At 42.2% G+C, this 21421-nt stretch overlaps 1 protein-coding gene across 1 annotated transcript in view; it reads left to right on the forward strand.

Moving 5' to 3' along the window:
• Positions 1 to 21421, forward strand: part of grik4 (glutamate receptor, ionotropic, kainate 4) — a 552444-nt gene that overhangs the window by 263045 nt on the left and 267978 nt on the right. The window contains exon 3 of the mRNA XM_052109736.1: positions 3330 to 3464. Coding sequence (XP_051965696.1) covers positions 3383 to 3464 — 82 coding nt within the window. The 5' untranslated portion in view covers positions 3330 to 3382. The remainder of the gene's footprint in view (positions 1 to 3329; positions 3465 to 21421) is intronic.

The raw sequence follows: 21421 nt of genomic DNA on the forward strand, positions 1-21421 counted from the left end.
AAAAACCTCAATCTTGATTCAATCAAGAGGCCCGTCTAATTGCTCTCTTTATTTATATTTGGATAATGCAGCTGATTGATATGGAACATATGTTGGTAGCAAATTTTTAACATTACCACAATTACACATATTGAAGAGAGACTCTTTTTTTTTTGTTGTCTTTCTCTATTATCTTAATAACTGGCTGTGATGTTTACAAATACATTAGAAGGGCTGCATGCTGTATGAATTGCAAAGGCTTTAAAGAAACTACATTTATTCCCTAAAATTCATGTAACTAACTTCACTCAACATTTACCTCTGCCAAAACCAACTTGCTTTATGGCAGGCATTTTAAAACTTTTTAATACCAGGGACCACCAAATATGGCAATCCTCTTCCTAAAATATAAAGGCAGCTGTTAATGTATTTGTATATGCATATGTTCAAACAAGGATCTTTTCTATTCTCCTCCCATCCCATGCCACCCAATCACAGCACAGAAACCATTATTAAAGAATTTATTTTAAAACTGCATCAAAACATTTAGAAATGCATGCATTGCTTAATGCAAATCTGCATTAATTTAAAGGGGTCATATAATTACATTTTTGTACAAGTTAATATGAATCTTTAGGGTCTAAATGAAAACTTTGTAATATACTTTTATTAAAAATTCTCATTAGTATTTTAAGGAAACACAAATTTTACCTGCTCAAAAACAGCTCTGTTTTCAGCACGCCGTTTCAGTGCACATGACTTTAAATGATAATGAGCTTTGGTCACCCCGCCCCTTCTTAGCAAAACCAGCTTTATACTGACCCTCGTTTATAAAGCAGTCTGGTGAAAAATGATTTGCGCAAACATGAACGCACTGACGTTGCTCGTGGGGAATATTCCCATCAGTAAACAAAACTCAGCCACTGCGTCTTCAGCGGTTCAGATTTAGGAACATCAAAATGACTGCTGTGTTCGTTATTACACCGAAGAACAGGACACCACAATCGCTTAGGCGCCATTCTGCTCCAGTGTATCAACGATGATGACGGACTATGATTGACAGCTCGCTCACGAGCGAGGGCGGGTCTGTGTTGAAACACTGCTGTCAATCAACACGGTCTAACGGCTCGATTTGAGGCAGGGGAAAATATATAAGGAGATTAAAACAAAAACACTGGATGGATTTTTATCATAATAGGATAGTTGTGTACAGGCACAGCCAACACACATTTCAGTACAATCAACTTGAAAAAGTGCATGTACCATTATATGACCCCTTTAATAAAATCACAACTTTTGTGGACTTACGTGCATAGTAAAGATGCTTGTTTGTAGAAAGCAGTATGACATACTGTAGAAAAGGTGTAAATGTATGTAAATATTTGACCATAGATTCTAATCTTTTAAATTGAGGTGTTAACTTTGAAAGTCACAAAAATGCATTTTGTCAAAATCCTTTTTCCCCCTAATATTTTCCATGGACACACTAGCATCCTTCTTGTTGGTGTGTGGAACCCAGTTTGAAAAATCCTGCTGTACAGCACCTATCTATCTATCTATCTATCTATCTATCTATCTGTCTATCTGTCTATCTATCTATCTATCTATCTATCTATCTATCTGTCTATCTGTCTATCTGTCTATCTATCTATCTATCTATCTATCTATCTGTCTATCTATCTATCTATCTATCTATCTATCTGTCTATCTGTCTATCTGTCTGTCTGTCTATATAGATATATACTGTATATATATATATATATATACAGCATATATAGTGATATAGTAGGGCTGAAATGATTAGTAGACAACATCGACAATAAAAAATTGTCGACAAAAATGTTCATTGTCGAATAATCATTTGATTTCATTTAGCGTAACATGATCACATTAAACTCTAATGATGACGCGTGAGAGCAGCACTGCAGCCTGACTGAGGAGAGGAAGAATTACATAGATCACTGTCCAGATGCACTCTAAACTTTCCAAACAACTTGAGCTTATGTAGATCGCAAATTACAAGGGAATTATACAAAAATACCAAAATAAGTACATTCAGAAGCACTCTTGTTGTGGAATAAGCGGAGCCGGAGCTCTTTAATGGAAATACCCCGGTGTTACATCTTGCGTTATAGCTTTATTAATGTTCAAATAATACGGAAGCAGATCACAAATGTCCAGATCTAAGAGGGAGAGATTGAAACTGCACTCTGTCGCGGGGACGTTCATCCCTCGAGTGCGCACACTCGCTGCAGCTAGATTATAACATGATGGCTCGTGACTTATTGAATCATAATATATGTGTCACTGTGCATTTCTTATCGTGAAGAAAATTGGTAATAAGCAACTTTATTAATAAGAAAGTTTTTTTTGTGTGAGTTAAAGATAGATTAGCTTCACTCAACATTTACCTCTGCCAAAACCAACTTGCTTTATAGCAGGCATTTTCAAACTTTTTAATACCTGGGACCCCCCAAATATGGCAATCCTCTTCCTAAAATATAAAGGTAGCTTTATATTTGTGAACAGAAAGGTGAGAGAGGAAGTCTTCACCCCATTATAAACTGAAACAATATACTTGTATTATTTGTTTTGGCTTGTTTTCAAATAAAAAATATCTAAAACTAATTTTAAACAATGTACATTTACTTTACGAACTATACTGCAGAATAAATAATTGTTATCTGAGAATGCTGAATATAATATTAAAAAAGCTGAATATAACATAAAAAATACAAACATTTTAAAATATCTAAAAATCCTTTATAAAAAGATGCATTCACCTGAGCAGCAGCATATAAGATATTTAGACTTGCCCTTTTGTCTTTACTGCAATCGCAGAAGATTAAACAAGTAATAAAATACACTTATATACAAAATACATTCTGTTAAAGCAAGTCTAAATATCTTATATGTTGCTTCTCAAGTAAATGTATCTTGTTTTAAGGATTTTTAGACAATTTTAAATGGAAAACAAGACAAAAACACAGTGAATTTTGCAGTGAATTTCTTTACTGAATTAAACTTAATAAAAAGTATTTTTCCCTTTAATTCAGTGAATGTCATTTAGAGGTATTTTTAAAAGATGATTTTTTCCCCCCTCTTTATTGTTAGTAAGCACATTTAATACAATCTTTAAAGTCGGGACACAAGCTGAATAATCGGTTAAGAGCTAATGATTAATCATTGCAATAATCGCCAAATAGTCGAATAATCATTCTAATAATTGTTTGATTAATCGATTATCAAAATAATTGTTAGTTGCAGCCCTATGATATAGGTCCTTCTTTGACTGAAAAGTATGTGTGTATAACCTTTCTAAAGTGTTTGTATTGTATTTGGTCTGGCAGGTGCCTGTGTGAAGGGGGACCCCCAGGGCTGGACCCATGAGGAGTCAAAGAAGATGCTCGCAGCCTGGGCGCCTCTGCTCTTCTTAGCCATGTGGGTGAGAAATGCCTCCAGTGGCCCGCTCTCATTCAGAATAGGTGAGTAATGCTGCCTGAAGCTTTTAAGCTGTAAAACACATCGCTATCTCTAGCCTCTATCTCTCGTTAGGCCCAACGCTGAGCGGTGTAATTTGTAATCACTTTTAATTAAAGTGATAGGGTTTTACACCAGATTTGCTGCCTTAGGGTTGGAATGTAACTCTTAGAATTAATACATTGGAAAAGGGAAATGTGCATGTGTACTCTGCTTTTTTATGTTGATGTCATAAACAAAGGCTAATAAAAAAAAAGGATTTGTGGTGTTGCAACACCACAGGAATCTGCGGTAATACACTTTGGGTGACTTATGGAGGGTCCTCTGTGTTTAAAGATGCCTATTCAATTCCCTGTAACACAGCTGTATGCAAAAGTATTAAATAGAAGGATTTGGAGGAGCATGTTCATTTAATGCAGTCCTTTACAATGCAAATAAATTTTTAGCAACCTTTTACTACATATTTGACACATCTCTTGCCATCCTCTCCATCACAAATCCACCTTTAACTCTATAATGCAATCCTGTGGGAAAGCTTAGAGCTTGAGTTGAGTGCCCTACTTGAATAAAACTTTGTAATTTCACATAAAAATTTATTATTTACACTAATATAATAGAACGCAAAACAGAATTACAACCCCAATTACTTGTAAGAGACAACTAATAAAATTTCAAAACAGTCCCCAAAACACCTCAGCTTTAACATTATGGCTTTCTTAGAATTACTCATTATCCAGTTTGCAAAGGTATTGAAACACTCCATTTAGGCGTATTCCACATAATTGTGGAACTATACCTGAACTAAAATCAGTTCGTTGTTATACCTGTCCGGATTAAATTCCACCAAACAACGAGAACCTGAAATAGTTCCAGGAACTAGTAAAAGTTCTTGCTGTGGAAAAACACCTTATGTGAAACTATATTGGATAGTTTTTACAGCAAACTATTCTTTAAAGCAGTTACATTGTTACCAAGAGATTTGAAACACCAGTTTGCCTTGTACCATCAATGATATTAACATCCAAAATGCTGCACTGGATGCTTTTTGATTCACAAGAGCACTTCAGACTCACCATTACTATAAAATTACTGTCAATTACATCCTCTCTGAGAGTGCTCTTATAGTGACAGTCATAATGTATAATTAAATGCTAACAAAAATTACCGAAGGGCTCAGATACTTGGTTAAGAGATGTTGTTTTTGTGAGTTGTGTTTATTAGCACATGCATAGCCTCTGTCTCAGTGGAGAAGAGCTCTACAGGATCTTTCCCTCATTAAGGAAATGAATATACTGTAGTTGTTAAAACTGACTTCATTACAGTTTGGAACAGCAATGTCTTGCTGAACTGAAATAGAGAGAGACCATTTAATGTGGGTCTGGGCTTTCAGTGGAGATAAGAATTCTGTCTAATCTATCTGGTGCCATATTGAGCAGTGCAAAATGTAAATTTAGTTCCAGCTGGTTTAGAAAATGGTATGCGTGTGGTTTTGCATGTGTTCAAGTGTGAAGCTGTTAATGCACTGTGGTGTGGCTGGCTCGTGCAATGTTTGTGCTCAGAAGCATTGATCTGCATATTTGGTGGCATATTACAATAACAATGCCTTTGAATCCGGCAGCTCAGGGATCAGATGAGGCAGCGTGCTCTCATCTGCACAAAACAAGCTCCTGCTTTTGATAGATCAATTATTAAGCGGCCAGTGCCATCCACGCCTCTCCTGAGTCTGCTTCTGACGTCTGCTTTTTTGTTCAAACATGGAACAAACCGCTACTAACTTAGCCAGTTTGGTTGAGTTATTAACCGGTGCTGCTCTCCTCCTCGATTTTCCCTGCATCTCTTCACTTCCTGCACTTACAAAAGCACCTCCACCACAAGCCCTGTTTCTTGCTGTCTTGTTTAGTTGATGATTAATTAAAATGTGTGGTTTCTGTTTGCGGTGCTCTGATGTGAGACTCTGCTGTTGCTCGCCAACTGTTCTGCAGGAGCAAATATTTAACACCGCTGCCCCTCTGGTGCTACATGAATGTCACTGTCTGTCCTTCACATGGAAAAACATGTGGCCAATATATTATAAAAGTGCCTGGTAAACACAGGTGATTTCAGAATGCCTCTGTTTGAACCTCCTTGGGACATGATTCTTTCGAATGTAGGGTTAAAAAATAAATAAGAACTGCTTAGAAGCTGAAGATGTGGTCTAGCGCAGTGGTTCTCAACTGGTTATGCTTCAGGACAGATTTTACATTGGACATCAAGTGGGGACCCAGCACAATACCAAAATTGTTTACCCTAGGAACAAAACACTGGAACAATTCAAATTCAATTCATTTTTTTATTGAATTTATGACATGATATATGTATAAATTAATCGAATTAATCACTTATATAAATATTTGCCAGGCCAATAGCAATAAATCAATATAGAGTTGAAGTCAGAAGTTTACATACACTTAGGTTGAAGTCATAAAAACACATTTTTAACCACTCCACAGATTTCATATTAGCAAACTATAGTTTTGACAAGTAATTTAGGACATCTGCTTTGTGCATGACATAAGTCATTTTTTCAAAAATTGTTTACAGATATTTTCACTTTTAATTGACAATATCACAATTCCAGTGTGTCAGAAATGTACATACACTAAGTTAACTGTGCCTTTAAGCAGCTTAAACAATTCCAGAAATTAAGTCAAGCCTTTAGGAAATTAGAAGGATAGGCTAATTGGAGTCAATTGGAGATGTACCTGTGGATGTATTTTAAGGCAAACTCAGTGCCTCTTTGCTTGACATCATGGGAAAATCAAAAGAAATCAACCAAGACCTCAGAACAAATTTGTGGACCTACACAAGTCTGGTTCATCCTTGGGAGCAATTTCCAAATGCCCGAAGTTACCACATTAAAAAAATAGTGCACCATGCAAGTATAAACACCATGGGACCACGCAGCCATCATACTGTTCAGGAAGGAGACGCATTCCTAGAGATGAACATGCAGTAGTTTGGTTCGAAAAGTGCAAATCAATCCCAGAACAACAGCAAAGGACCTTGCAAAGATGCTGGAGGAAACAGGTAGACAAGTATCTATATCCACAGTAAAACGAGTCTTATATCAAAATAACCTGAAATGCTGCTCAGCAAGGAAGAAGTCACTGCTCCAAAACCACCAAAAAAAAGCCAGACTACAGTTTGCAAGTGCACATGAGGACAATATCTTACTTTTTGGAGAAATGTCCTCTGGTCTGATGAAACAAAAAGTGAACTGTTTGGCCATATCATCATTATGTTTGGAAGAAAAAGGGTTAGGCTTGCAAGCCAAAGAACACCATCCCAGCCGTGAATCATGGGTGGGGCAGCATCATGCTGTGGGGGTGCTTTGCTGTAGGAGGGACTGGTGCACTTCACAAAATAGATGGCATCATGAGGAAGGAAAATTATGTGGATATATTGAAGCAACATCTAAAGACATTAGCCAGGAAGTTAAAGCTCAGTTGCAAGTGGGTCTTCCAAATGGACAATGACCCCAAGCATACCTCCAAAGTTGTGGCAAAATGGTTTAAGGACAACAAAGTCAAGGTATTGGAGTGGCCATCATAAAGCCCTTACCTCAATCCGATAGAAAATTTGCAGACAGTTGTGTCGAAAGAAGTGACACAAGGGGTCTTCCTTGGACGCCGAATTGTACCTCTGAACCTGAGAAAAGGCCAATGTCAAGTTGGCAGACAGAATTTGCATGCCCCAAGGATAAGCAGGGCAGCGAATGCCAGTCAGAATTTTTCTTCGGAGCCGAATGGTTGTGCAGCAAGCAGCTGAGTTCCCAGGCGTCTGACGCAGAAGACTCGACTGGACTGCTGCCTTCGGGCCAGCCTGCCCAGTTGGAGGCGGATGTGCAGATGGCCAACATGCTTTCCCAGGCTGCCGTGAGCGTGGGCTTGGAATGTAACCCCCCATCCTCCCCACAGCCTTCGCGGCTTGACGACTGGTACCCCGGCGCCGCTCACAGCCACGCCACCCGTCGAGCACCTCGCTCGCAGGCGGCGTACGCCCCCCGTCTCGAGGACCCCTTCCTGGACCAGGAAAGTGCCGAAGCGCTCCTGAGGCGGGCAACCCAGGCAATCGTATGTTCGCTCTGGAGGTGGTACCATGACCACTCCGTCCCCTGGTTGAGGGCCAGTTGGAGAATACTTGTTTTCCTTATTTTCATTTTCCGCACCCTCTCCAGGTTGCGGTACCCACATGTTCAATAAAAGAGCGATTTCCCCACTCCCTGGGTCATCCGTTTTCACTGCACCCTGGCCCTAGAACTCTACAGTCCCGGTCCCCCGGACGCAGCTCCTTCGCCTCCGGCCCCACAACTGCTCGGACGAGTTCCAAAGACACCTCCTTAGGACAACAAGCCAGTGCCTTACAAGCAGAGATCTACACCCTGCTCCTCAAAGATGCGATAGAGCCCGTCCCTCCAGCCATGATGAAGAAGGGTTTCTACAGCCCTTACTTCATCGTACCCAAGAAAAGCGGCGGGTCGCGACCAATCTTGGACCTGCGAGTTCTCAACCGGGCTTTGTACAGACTCCCGTTCAAAATACTCACGCAGAAACAGATTCTCACCTGCGTTCGACAGCTAGATTGGTTTGTGGCGGAAGAATTGAAGGACACATACCTCCACGTCTCCATTCTGCCACGACACCGACCCTTTTTACGGTTCGTGTTCGATAGCCAGAAGTATCAGTACAAGGTCCTTCCCTTCGGCCTGTCCCTGTCCCCTTGCGTCTTCACAAAGGATGCAGAGGCCACTCTTTTGTGCATCCGCATACTCAACTACCTCTAAAATAATTCCAGAGGCTCCTGGGGCATGCGGCATCCTCAGCCACGGTCGTGTCGCTCGGGTTGATACATATGAAACCACTACAGCACTGGCTACCGACTCGAGTCCCGAGATGAACATGGCGCCACAGCACACACCGTGTGGCAATCACCCCTGGACCCTGGAAAGGACCCCAGCAGCATTGGCACATCAATTGCTGAGAGTGGAGGCTCCACCCCCAGGTGATCCAGCTCATATGGAACCGATTTGGCAAGGCACAGATAGATCTCTTTGCCTCCCAAGACAACTCCCACTTTCCGCTCTGGTACTCCCAAACAGGAGCCCCTCTCGGGACAGACACGCTAGCACACAGCTGGCCCCGGGGGCTGCGCAAGTACGCATTTCCCCCAGTGAGACTTCATGCATCGGTGTTGTGCAAGATTAGGGCGGATGAGGAACAGGTCATCTTGGTGGCCCCCTACTGGCCCACCCACACCTGGTTCTCTGATCTCACGCTCCTCACAACAGCCCCTCCCTGGAAAATTCCCCTGAGGAAGGACCTTCTTTCTCAGGGACAGGGCACCCTCTGGAACCTCCATGTCTGGCCCCTGGATGGGATGCAGAAGATCTTGTGTGTCTACCACCTGCTGTCGTAGACATGATCAACCAAGTCAGAGCTCCCTCCACCAGGCAACTTTACGCCTTAAAGTGGCGCTTGTTTGCGAATTGGTGTTCTTCCCGAGGCGAAGACACGCAGAGATGCGCAGTTCGGTCAGTGCTTCTATTCCTGCAGGAGAGGCCTCTACCTTGAAGGTGTATGTAGCTGCTATCACAGCCCACCACGACGCAGTAGATGGCAAGTCCCTTGGTAAGCACGACTTGATTATCAAGTTCCTGAAAGGCGCCCGGAGACTGAATCCTCCCCGGCCTATTCCGCTTGCACCTTGCGCCCTTCACCAAGTTGATCCTTGCACCTTCTGTCCTAGGTCAGCCACTGAACGTCGCTGCCTGGATGTTTCTCCTCCCTTTGCTGGAGAGCTACCTTGCCTCAGGCCTCACCTACAGCCCCGGCACGCCAGCGCTGACGAGTTCTGAAGATGCCCCCTTAGGCCTCTTCCTCAGTTTCTAAATCCGCCCCCTGCTGGGTGCGCGGAGCAGGGTAAGGGCTTCAAGTCTTCTCTCAGCACCCTAGCCTTGGGACATCCTAAAAGATCCCAACATGCTATCTCCTGCTATTGGCCTTTTCTCAGGTTCAGAGGTACAATTCGGCATCCAAGGAAGACCCCTTGTGTCACTTCATTCGACACAACGTCTTGTTCACTCCCTCAGGGAACGGAGGTTACGACAGAAACCATGACGTATTTTAACATGACATACAATGAATTAACAATTTTTTTAATGCAGAAACAACCGCAGAAGAAGTGTGATTTACTAAGTATGATTTACAGACAAGCTGTGGCCAAATGTTGTACTTAATTAGTCATATTACTGGTTGATAGATGCATTTTAAACTATTCATTTAGCTCCTTTGCCTTTTATTGTTTTCATTTAGAATAGTTTTTCCCTGCTTTCTAGACCCTATCAGAACAGATCTACAACTCATTTTCTGGTCATGACCCAACATTTTAGATGGGTCATGGTCTAGTCTAGTCATTGGTTTAGTGGTTTGCAGGCATGCTTTGAGCCATAGTGCCATGAGTTCAAATCCATTTCATTATGTTTTCCAGTCCCATTCTGTTTTTTATTAATAAGTTATTAAAGTTATCTGTTAAAAAAACAGATTTGCTTTGATTTGTGTTTGTTAGGAGAGATCTTTAATGTAGTTTGAATTTTTTTTTTTTTATGATTCTCTCTGTATGGCTGTAAACCGATAAGCTGTCAGTTACAGAGTTTGAATTGCTTCCATATGACTTTTTCTCGTGTGTATTGAATAATTGACAGTGTGCGTGTTTGTCAGACTCCAATACAATAAACTGGGAGGATGAAAAAGAAAAATCAATGCTGCCGCCTTTGCTTGCCTCTCAATCTCTAAGTACAAGCAATCATTCATAACCAGACAACAAGAAAAGATACATTTATGGATTTTGCATTGGATAGTACATTTTGCCCAGCTACTTTTGTGCCAGATAACATCTCAGACTGCCATCACTGTCACCTCCTGCATCTAAAAGTCCATTCAGACATGACATAATGTGCAATAGAGACAGCAGTTGTAGATTGACTCAGTGGTGTGTAAGAGGCAGAAGACCATTTCCAGTTTATTGTACCTCAGAAAAGGTAACCAATAGTTGCTTTTTTAGTCTGTAAAAGCATGTGTGTGTGTGTGTGTGTGTGTGTTTGTGTGTGAGTGAGTGCGAGTGTGTGTGTGTGTGTGTGTGTATTCATGCAGGTGCAATACACATTTAAGTGTCTGTGTGTCCAGGGGGAGCCTGTACATTACTCAATTGGACTCCAGCTGGTAAAGTGAGCTGCTAGGCCATTTTTTAGGCCTGCAGGGGGATTGTACTGCACCAGACTGGGTGATTCATGCTTTATTGCTGTTATTGTATTAGAATATAACATAAACCGATAAAAGGACACCAATACACTGGATAAAGAAATTTACCTTGTTCCTGCTCGTATAGATCTGACCCTGATGAAATAAACAGCATAACTTGGTCCCAAATGTACAGTATGCTGTGTTTTGGATGCTGGTTTGTTGCAGTCTTCAGCAGGCTTCTTAGCTAGCTAAATAATTTATGCATCTGACACACTTTTTTTTCCAAACCAACTTATCCGAAAAGATTATTAAAGACTTGCATTTTATCAGTAAGTATGTTCCCTGGGATAGTGCCATATCCTGCCATTAGAGCCACAGAAACACCTGAATCTGATGCATGTACAATTTTATAAGCCATGGTATCCAGCTCTCAGACACAAATGATTGAGGCCTGTGTGCAATGTGTGGATAAATAATCAGCGTTCCTCATATTACATGGCTGAACAAGCTTGCAAGGTTTCTGCTCGTTTTGTGAAATTAAATTCAATCGTGACTGAGTTTCATATCAGTCTGTTGCGTTTTGTCATGACTTCTCTTCAGAGAATGGCATGTAGTCAGCCTCAGCTATTTAAGTACTGAATGTTCTTCTGTCCTTGTGGAAATCATTTGTGACATTCAACTTTTTTGTAATGGCATTTAGTCATTTATTCTCTTCTGTGGACAAGGTTGATTGACAATTATTGCTTGTGAAAAATTCCAAGCAATTATGAGAAATAACCACTTGCATTATAGGGTATTTATAGCTGCCGAAAGTATACTAGAACTGGACCTAAGGTTGATTTCTAGCGAGAGTCCTGTGTAGGGAATGTGATTTTGGTCCAGAATGAACTTTTTGCCACTGCCAATGTGTGATTATTTTCTCTCTATAAATATTTCTACAGTATTCAAGCAATATTATGCATTTAATCTCCTAATTTTGTGATTTTATTCTCAACATATTGTAATTTTAATCTCATAATGCTATCTATGATTTAAATCTCACAATGCTATACTTTATTCTTGTAATTTTGACTTTATTTTAAAAATATTAATATTTTGATCATATGACTTCTCAAAAAATTACAAATGTAATCTCACAATGCAATGACTTTGAGATCATAATCCTACAGCTTTAATTTTATAATGCTACTACTTTATTCTCAGAATTATGACTTCAATCTCATAATGCTATTATTGTAATCTCATAATGCTATGACTTTATTTTCATAATTTTGACTTTATCCTTCGAATATTACTACATTAATCTCATAATCAATCTCATTAAACTTTATTTTCATTTATATTTTTATCTCATAATGCTACAAATTTATTTAGTCTTTTTAACTTTCAAAATGCTATGATTATTATGTTTATGTTTATTAATACATTTTCATGACTTAAGTCTCACAATGCTACGGCATAATTTTTACTTTATTCTCAAAATATTACTACTTCAATCTTGTAATGTTACGACTTTATTTTTGTAGGCTTATTGTGCGATTTTTCTCAAAACAATATTACTTTATTTTTGCAATATTACAACTTTATTCTAGAAGCCATAGATTTTTGTTATATTTTAACAGCAATAATTACTGTCATCAGAATATGTGCAAGTTCAAACAGTTAGTAGATTAGTAGGTGGTTTGCATGTCTTTTATTTGAATGCCACTTTAGTGGGGGTCATAATTGATTCTTACACCTCGATTTAAATCTTGAAATATGTTGAAGTTATGTTGCTAATAAAGTTACCCTCCAACTGGCAAGTAAATCCCATTTTATTTACTCTCCAAAGCCAATGTTTACCCACATTTGATGCCTGTTGAATTTTGGGCCCGGACTGTGAGTTCTAGCCTCTATGAACCAGACAGGGGATCAAGTAACTGACAACCCCACCCTGCCAAATACTGCCATCCAACAGGACCATTTGGCTCCTTCTGTCTCCATCCGTTTATCACGGCAGCACAAACACGACAGCTGCAGCTATTTACCTCACCATGTAGTCTCGAAATTAATCTCTCCCCGGAGTGTGTGAGTGTAAAGTGACCTTGTGTTTTTGTCTGACAGTGCCATCTGTGTGTGGATGCTCAACATGAAATGTTTATTTACATGTCCAGGGTGACATACATAGATAAAAGAATTAAACCTAAATTCTGTCAACCTTGTGTTGTTTTCTGTTTATTACAATTAGATACAGGCACACATTGGTTATTTTTGGATGACTATATTTTGTGATTTTAGAATACATCATATAATTTTGATTATCTTGTGTTTTGACACAAAATCATCTGAAGTAACCTTAAAAATAATAATTAAAATCAGTTTTTTATTATAAAGGTTTATGGATGGAAATTGAGTTGGGTATTATTTCACAGGCTGTAAAATAATTGTAATTATAGTTTGGTTTGTCAAAACCTATTTACAAAAGTTAACTTAAAATGTGCAGGAGGCATTACAAGCATTTAGTACACTTCATTATTAAAATATATTAAAGTCTGGAAGGCCTTTGAATTGTATGTAATTTATAATAGTGTAAGGTATTAAATGTGTAATTAAAGGCTTGATATTAGTATATTAATCCCACTTTTAAAATTTTTGTTGGATGTATGTAACAAACTTTTTTCTTCACTACATTTACAGCTAAATACTTTTTACTCTGATAAAGACCTTCTCGTTATTCATTACCCTGATTAAAAAAAGGTTTGTTTCATTATTTGCAAAAAGAGAGCAGCTTATAAACAGAGCCCAGTGTGTTTGACTGACAGCAGCCAGCACCAGCACAGACATCCATCATATGTGCTCAGATTCTACGTCAGACCAGTGAGACATGATTTTATGAAGGACTGGGGAAGGTCTGAACTTAAATAAGCCTGAACACTTCCAAATGCACAGATAAGATGCAATTTAACCTACCTGTGTACAAACCTAACAGACTAAATTTATTAATCTCTGTATATATATATGCACAGAATATGAGATACGCAGAAACCATGGAGGAATAATGAGAGTAGATGTTGCAACACATGATTTTACTTCATTCATGATCGATAAATGATGATGAATAGAAAACTGAGTGTTGCCTGCTTTAGTTTTTTTCTACAGAAAAAGTACTGGTAGCACCATTATTGACTAGTGATGGGAAGTTCAGTTTACTTTCCATAGGCCTTGATCACTTTGATTTTTAATGGGAATGAAAACGAGGCTGTGGTGGAACGACTTACAGTCTCTTCAATTAAGTGCACTGTATAAAACCGTAAATAAAGTTTTTTTTAATTAGGTTAGTTTTAATCAATTAAATGTTCTTGAGAAAGTTTTTTTTTTTTTTTTTACGTTTTGTCCATGGAATCCAAAAACACTTAAACTGCAGAACAGCCCAAGATCTGTATGTCTGTTTTTCACAGCCTCGTTGTAATTCCCATCAAAAATGAAAGATGGCTCTGCTGTGAATAAGTTTTGAATCGTTAATTTCTTTGGTTCAATAAACAGTTTAGTAACTCTTATGAGCCACCTAGCCTGTATGAGTCCAACTTGTTCATTTCGAACATGGTCTCAGGCTACTAGTTGTCTGTAGTTAGTGTCATTACAATTATTTAAGGACGGGATAATGTACAGGTATTGCACAATAAACCCGACAGGGTGATCAGGACCGGAAGGGTCTTGTCAAGGCCGCAACCACAATAAACACTGTGGGAACAAGTCCCTCAAAAAAATTTTTTACTCATTCATTTACTCACCCTTATGTTATTCCAAATGCATATGCTGTTACTTTTTCTTGGAACATAAACATAGATATATTAAGCAGCTCTATTCCATAGAAGGACCATTTATAGAGGGAAATCTGGCCCAAAACGTTTTGAGGGGGGTGGTGGTTGTCACTGTCCTTTTCTGTTTATCGCCACATTGTTTTGTGGTGCTTTCTGCATAAAGCACCAGCCTATTTCAGCTTATTGCGACACATTCGACACCATTTCGTGGCCGGCCCTTCAGAAAAAGTCCCAGTTCTCCCCTAGCTATTAGGCTATACTACCATTCGAAAATAAATTAATAGTTAAGTAAGGTACCTTGTTGTTTTGCCATCACGTCAGTGCAGCTGCCAGCTAGATGCAAGCCCGGTTCTGCAGGGCTGTGAACGTTAGAGCACCCTCAATTGAATATGTCAGCTTAATAATATTGTATAATGGCAAAGCATTTTTCCTTGAATCCTGGCGAACACACAGAAAAAAATCCCTGCATCAAAAGCAATAAACATGTATGATCTTGCAGATCAGTGTGTCCTAATTTGCAGGCGGCGCATTCTGCTTTCATGCCTCTATTGTACAATTGATCATTTGATTAGTAAAGATTTCCGCTCTCGCATAGAGAATTTCATATCGGAATTATCGAACTTAATCGACAAGCTTTCTATTTCTGCTTCGGGATAAAGTTGCACATAACTGCTGGTCAGTTTCCCAAAGCCAAATCCACACCTTAACGATAAGTGAAACATAAAAAAAATGACTCTAGTTTAGTGGTTGCAGATAACATCTTCGACATCGCTTGCTGCATTCATGCACAGAGAAAAATTGATAAATTATTGTACATTAGAAAAAAAAACTTTTCTTTAACTGACCATGAGTAATCTAATGGAATACGTTAAAAATTGCATTTTACAGCATGTGTTTTGAAATCTGTAGTGGAATACATTTCAAAAGTAACCCTCCCAACCCTGACTATATATATATATATATATTGGACAAAACCTCACTTTATGCAGGACAAACATGTTTTATTTGTTAAATCCATGGTTAAACCCGGCTGTACATATAAAGAGTGCATGCACAAGACATGATCATTTCACACATATAAAGTCTAGTTCATTTTATAATGCTTTAAAAATATCAAGGAAAAACAAAAGGGGCACATGGTATCTACTAATATAATAATTATTATATAAATAACCACAGTCCTTTAGATAGGGAATATTAATAAAGCAACAACACTGAAAAAGACAAAAACATTCACTCCTCTTCTCTGGATAACCCAGATACATCCTTTAAAACTGAACACAAAATTAGGATGAGAAATTGCTCATTTCAATTTACAGACCCAAAGTCTGATAGCATTAAATCAGAAACCTATTAATGCATCAAATCTACAGTATAATCATTCCATGGAGAAAAACAATTATGAGTTTCACTATTACCTGCAATATTTTTCATTGTCCCAGTTTTTATTATTGCCATAAATGACTCGAACAAACTTTAAAGTTGAAAAGATTGTGTTTTTCTGGGTAGGATGGATCTCTCGTGTCCATTTTAAACTGAAAAGCGCAAATTTGCACGTATGGGAGTTTCCGTGCCAACGCACATATGTTTTATCACTTGTAGAGGCATGTTTGATGACTTGTTTAAAGTAAATAGAAGTAATTTAGAACTGAAAATAAATGTTATGGCATTATTTGAAGATGTTCAATGACATATGTGCTAACAGAGAAATATTTGACTGATTACAAATGATAAGAAGTTCTGGTAGACCTGATTATCTAAAAGCTGTGATTTTATATACTAAAACACATTAATATAATCAAATAATTTCAGATGTGTTCATTACTAATCATTTGATAATTTAATAAATGTTGGACTATCGTCTATATTTCACACAGATGGGCACCTCAGCCCATGTGGGCTGTAACGAATGCGGGAAGCAGGAGAAGGCAGACAGGGGTTGCGGATCCAAAAGCAGGTTTTATTTAATAAACTAGCAAAACAAACAAACACAAGAACAAACGAACAGTCCACGATGGGAAAAACTTAACTAAACACCAACGAACATACAGCGGGAAGAATGAACACGAAGGGCAAGAAACAAGGGCAAATGCACCACAGGAAACCAGACATGAACATTCAACAATCGACCGGGAGTGAACAAAAAGCAGGGCTTAAATACACAGGGAGTGATAACTGGATTAGACACAGGTGAGAACCATGATGAGTGCAGGCAGTGAGGGAGGCCGAGAATTGTGGGAAATGTAGTTTTAGACAAGGACAGTGAAACACGGGGCGGACAACAAGGAAAACGTGACATGGAGCGTGAACGGTGACGGGTGAAATGGAAAACACAGAGCAGACAAGGAAACATGACATGAACGTGAATAGTGAGACACAGAACACAGGGTAGACAACAGAGGAACGTGACATAACCCCCCCTCAAAAGGACCGGATTCCAGACGGTCCTAACAAAAAAGACAGAAATACCAAAAACAAAAAATTACCAAGGAGTGAGGGGGTAGACCGGGGGGGAAAACAGATAGATGAAAGGGAGCACAAGGGAAACAGAGACCATCCAAGGAGGTACAAGGGACCATTAGGCTGTCCATGGGGGTAAAAGGGGCAATTAGGCAGTCCACGGGGGCACAAGGGGCAATTAGGCAGTCCACGGGGGCACAAGGGGCAATTAGGCAGTCCATGGGGGCACAAGGGGCAATTAGGCAGTCTACGGGGGCACAAGGGGCAATTCGGCAGTCCATGGGAGGCTCTGGGAGCTCAGGAGGCGGAGCTGAGGGAGACTCATGAGATGGAGCTGAGGGCGGTGGCGCCGTAGGCAGCTCTAGAGGCGGAGGCCTGGAAGGCTCTGGAGGCGGAGCCAAGGGAGGCTCAGGGGCGGAGCCGTGGGAGGCGGAGCCGTAGGAGGCTCGAGAGGCGGAGCCGTAGGAGGCTCGAGAGGCGGAGCCGTTAGAAGGCTCGAGGGGCAGAGCTCTAGAAGGCTCTGGAGTCTCTGGGAGCAGAGCCATAGGAGGCTCGGGAGGTGGAGCCGTAGGAGGCTCTGGAGGCGGAGCCGTAGGAGGCTCTGGGGGCGGAGCCATGGGAGGCTCAGAAGGTGGAGCCGTGGGAGGCTCGGGAGTCTCTGGGAGAGGAGCCGTAGGAGGCTCTGGAAGCAGAGCCGTAGGAGGCTCGGGAGGCGGAGCCCTAGTAGGCTTGAAAGGCTTGAGGGGCGGAGCCCTGGAAGGCTCGAGAGGCTTGAGGGGCGGAGCCCTGGAGGGCTCGAGAGGCTTGAGAGGCGGAGCCCTGGGAGGCTCGAGAAGCTTGAGAGGCGGAGCCCTAAGAGGCTTGAGGGGCGGAGCTCTGAAAGGTTCGAGAGACTTGAGGGGCGGAGCCCTGGGAGGCTCGAGAGGAGCCCTGGAAGACTCGAGGGACTTGAGAGGCGGAGCCCTGGGAGGCTTGGGAGGAGGAGCTCTGGAAAGCTCGGAAGGCGGAGCTCTGGAAAGCTCGGAAGGCGGAGCTCTGGAAAGCTTGGGAGGCTCGGAAGGCGGAGCTCTGGAAAGCTCGGAAGGCGGAGCTCTGGAAAGCTCGGGAGGCTCGGAAGGCGGAGCTCTGGAAAGCTTGGAAGGCGGAGCTCTGGAAAGCTCGGGAAGCTCGGAAGGCAGAGCTCTGGAAAGCTCGGAAGGCGGAGCTCTGGAAAGCTCAGAAGGCGGAGCTCTGGAAAGCTCAGAAGGCGGAGCTCTGGGAAGCTCGGGAAGAGGAGCCCTGGAAGGCTCGAGAGACTTGAGAGACGGAGCCCTGGGAGGCTCGAGAGGAGCCCTGGAAGACTCGAGGGACTTGAGAGGCAGAGCCCTGGGAGGCTTGGGAGGAGGAGCTCTGGAAAGCTCGGAAGGCGGAGCTCTGGAAAGCTCGGAAGGCGGAGCTCTGGAAAGCTTGGGAGGCTCGGAAGGCGGAGCTCTGGAAAGCTCGGAAGGCGGAGCTCTGGAAAGCTCGGGAGGCTCGGAAGGCGGAGCTCTGGAAAGCTCGGAAGGCGGAGCTCTGGAAAGCTCGGAAGGCGGAGCTCTGGAAAGCTCAGGAAGCTCGGAAGGCAGAGCTCTGGAAAGCTCGGAAGGCGGAGCTCTGGAAAGCTCAGAAGGCAGAGCTCTGGAAAGCTCAGAAGGCGGAGCTCTGGGAAGCTCGGGAAGAGGAGCCCTGGAAGGCTCGAGAGACTTGAGAGACGGAGCCCTGGGAGGCTCGGGAGGAGGAGCCCTGGGAGGCTCGAGAGGCGCTGACTCTTGGACGGACACGACCACTGGCGCTGGCTTTTGGACGGTCACGGCTACTGGCGCTGGCTCACTGACATCGGAGGCTACAGGTGCTGGCTCACTGACATCGGAGGCTACAGGCGCTGGCTCACTGACGGCTGAGGCTACAGGCGCTGGCTCACTGATGGCTGAGGCTACAGGCGCTGGCTCACTGACTTCGGGGGCTAGTGGCTCTGGCTGGTTGACCGTGGCTGACGAGGGCTCGGGCTCGCTGACCGTGGCTGACGAGGGCTCGGGCTCGCTGACCGTGGCTGACGAGGGCTCGGGCTCGCTGACCGTGGCTGACGAGGGCTCGGGCTCGCTGACCGTGGCTGAAGAGGGCTCTGGCTCGTTGACCGTGGCTGAAGAGGGCTCTGGCTCGTTGACCGTGGCTGACGAGGGCTCGGGCTCGCTGACCGTGACAGGCGTGGGCTCTGGCTCGCTCACCGTGACAGGCGTGGGCTCTGGCTCGCTCACCGTGACAGGCGTGTGCCGGAAGGCGGAAGCCCGTCTTCTCTCCCTCCTCCGGGCAGACGAAGTGGGCCGCGCTGGCTCGTGGAAGGCGACTGGCGTGAGGGTCGGTTCGCTGACAGGTGGAGCTGGTGTTACTGGGGGCTCCGGGGGTGGCTGAAGAGACTCCCCTGTGGATGGTGAGGTAGGGTCCTTCTCAGCAACGCCCACAGAGAGCGGTGAGTCGCACACCAGCAGGGTCGCCACCAGGAAGTCGTGGAGTATCCAGCCATGCGTCGCCTGTGGCAGCTGCTCCTTCAGCGACGGGTCCAAGTTGTCCCTAAAGAAGACCACCAAGGCTGAGTCTGGAAAGGCTGTGGCGCTCGCCAGACGGAGAAAGTCCCGAATGTGGTCTTCGATTGGGCGGTCCTCTTGCCTTAAATCGAGCAGGCGGCGTCTAGCCCGTATAACCGCTGGATCCATAGGTGGTCGATTGTTCTGTAACGAATGCGGGAAGCAGGAGAAGGCAGACAGGGGTTGCGGATCCAAAAGCAGGTTTTATTTAACAAAATAGCAAAACAAACAAACACAAGAACAAAAGAACAGTCCACGGTGGGAAAAACTTAACTAAACACCAACGAACACACAGCGGGAAGAATGAACACGAAGGGCAAGAAACAAGGGCAAATGCACCACAGGAAACCAGACATGAACATTCAACAATCGACCGGGAGTGAACAAAAAGCAGGGCTTAAATACACAGGGAGTGATGACTGGATTAGACACAGGTGAGAACCATGATGAGTGCAGGCAGTGAGGGAGGCAGAGAATTGTGGGAAATGTAGTTTTAGACAAGGACAGTGAAACACGGGGCGGACAACAAGGAAAACGTGACATGGAGCGGTGACGGGTGAAATGGAAAACACAGAGCAGACAAGGAAACATGACATGAACGTGAATAGTGAGACACAGAACACAGGGTAGACAACAGAGGAACGTGACATGGGCAAAGGGGCAGTTGCTCAGGCCACTGTAGCTAACCCCTGTGAAATGTGCTTGGAACCATGTATACTACAGAGAAATTTAATGCCAGAGCAGGATTGGAGCAAACGCTTTTTTACAGGTGAGCATGAACAGTACTTGAGGGGAGCGTCTGCTTGGGCCGTGAGTGGTTTAGTGGAGCGCACACGCATGGAGTGTGTTATTGAACAGAATGTCGCACCGCTCTGCTTCGATAACATGCTCTGGTGAGCAGGAGCTGTCTAGCCTTAATTCACGCTAGCACCATCTTTGAATTTTAATGGGAACGACAACGAGCCTTTGAGGGACAGAGTTACCATCTCTTCAATGGCATGAACGATATAAAGCTGTATATAGCACCTAGATCACATATTTTATCAATGTTTTGACCACGGAATGATCCAAAATCACTTTAAACTGCAGTACAGCCCATTGAAGAGACTGTAAGTCTATCCCTCAAAGCCTCGATGTCAAAAGAAGTCAAAGATGACACTAGCATGAATAAGGTCTATAAAGGATAAATATTATAGTTCAGTATAAAGACATCATAACAGCTTTGTGTTGTGTGGACTAATTTTATGGTATAATAAAGTAATTAAAATAATTTTGTGTATTTTCTTTTTGCTAGCCAGCTGAAACAATTGTAATTTTACAGATACATTAAAGGAATAGTTCACCCAAAAATTCAAATTCTCTCATTATTCACTTGTTACCCTGATGCTATCCCAGCTTTGTATGACTGTATTTCTACCACTCGTCAGTGTCATTTAAGATGTGGGCAGGACTCAATTTAAGAAGCTAAGCAGGAACCTCGTGGATTATTCCAGCACAGCTTTACTTATTGTACTTAACAATCACTTATTGTATCCAATATTACATATATGAGACTGATCACTGATATGGCTTTAAAAATAACAACATGAATGCGTCACATTTTATAATATGAACAAATTTGAATTTGCAATACTTACTTTTTATATTGAATTATTTTTAAAACCAGGTACTTTTTACTTTTACTCAAGTAGTATTTTAATTGATGACTTTCATTAGTACTTTTACTATACATTTGTGTGGTATCTGTACATGAGGATGAAAATTTAGTTGATATTTATCTTTGGTAGTGTCATTGCTGAGGAAAGAGTCCGTGTGATATGGTGAA

This window comes from Xyrauchen texanus, chromosome 38 (genome assembly GCF_025860055.1).
Source record: "Xyrauchen texanus isolate HMW12.3.18 chromosome 38, RBS_HiC_50CHRs, whole genome shotgun sequence".
Classification (NCBI taxonomy): Eukaryota; Metazoa; Chordata; class Actinopteri; order Cypriniformes; family Catostomidae; genus Xyrauchen; species Xyrauchen texanus.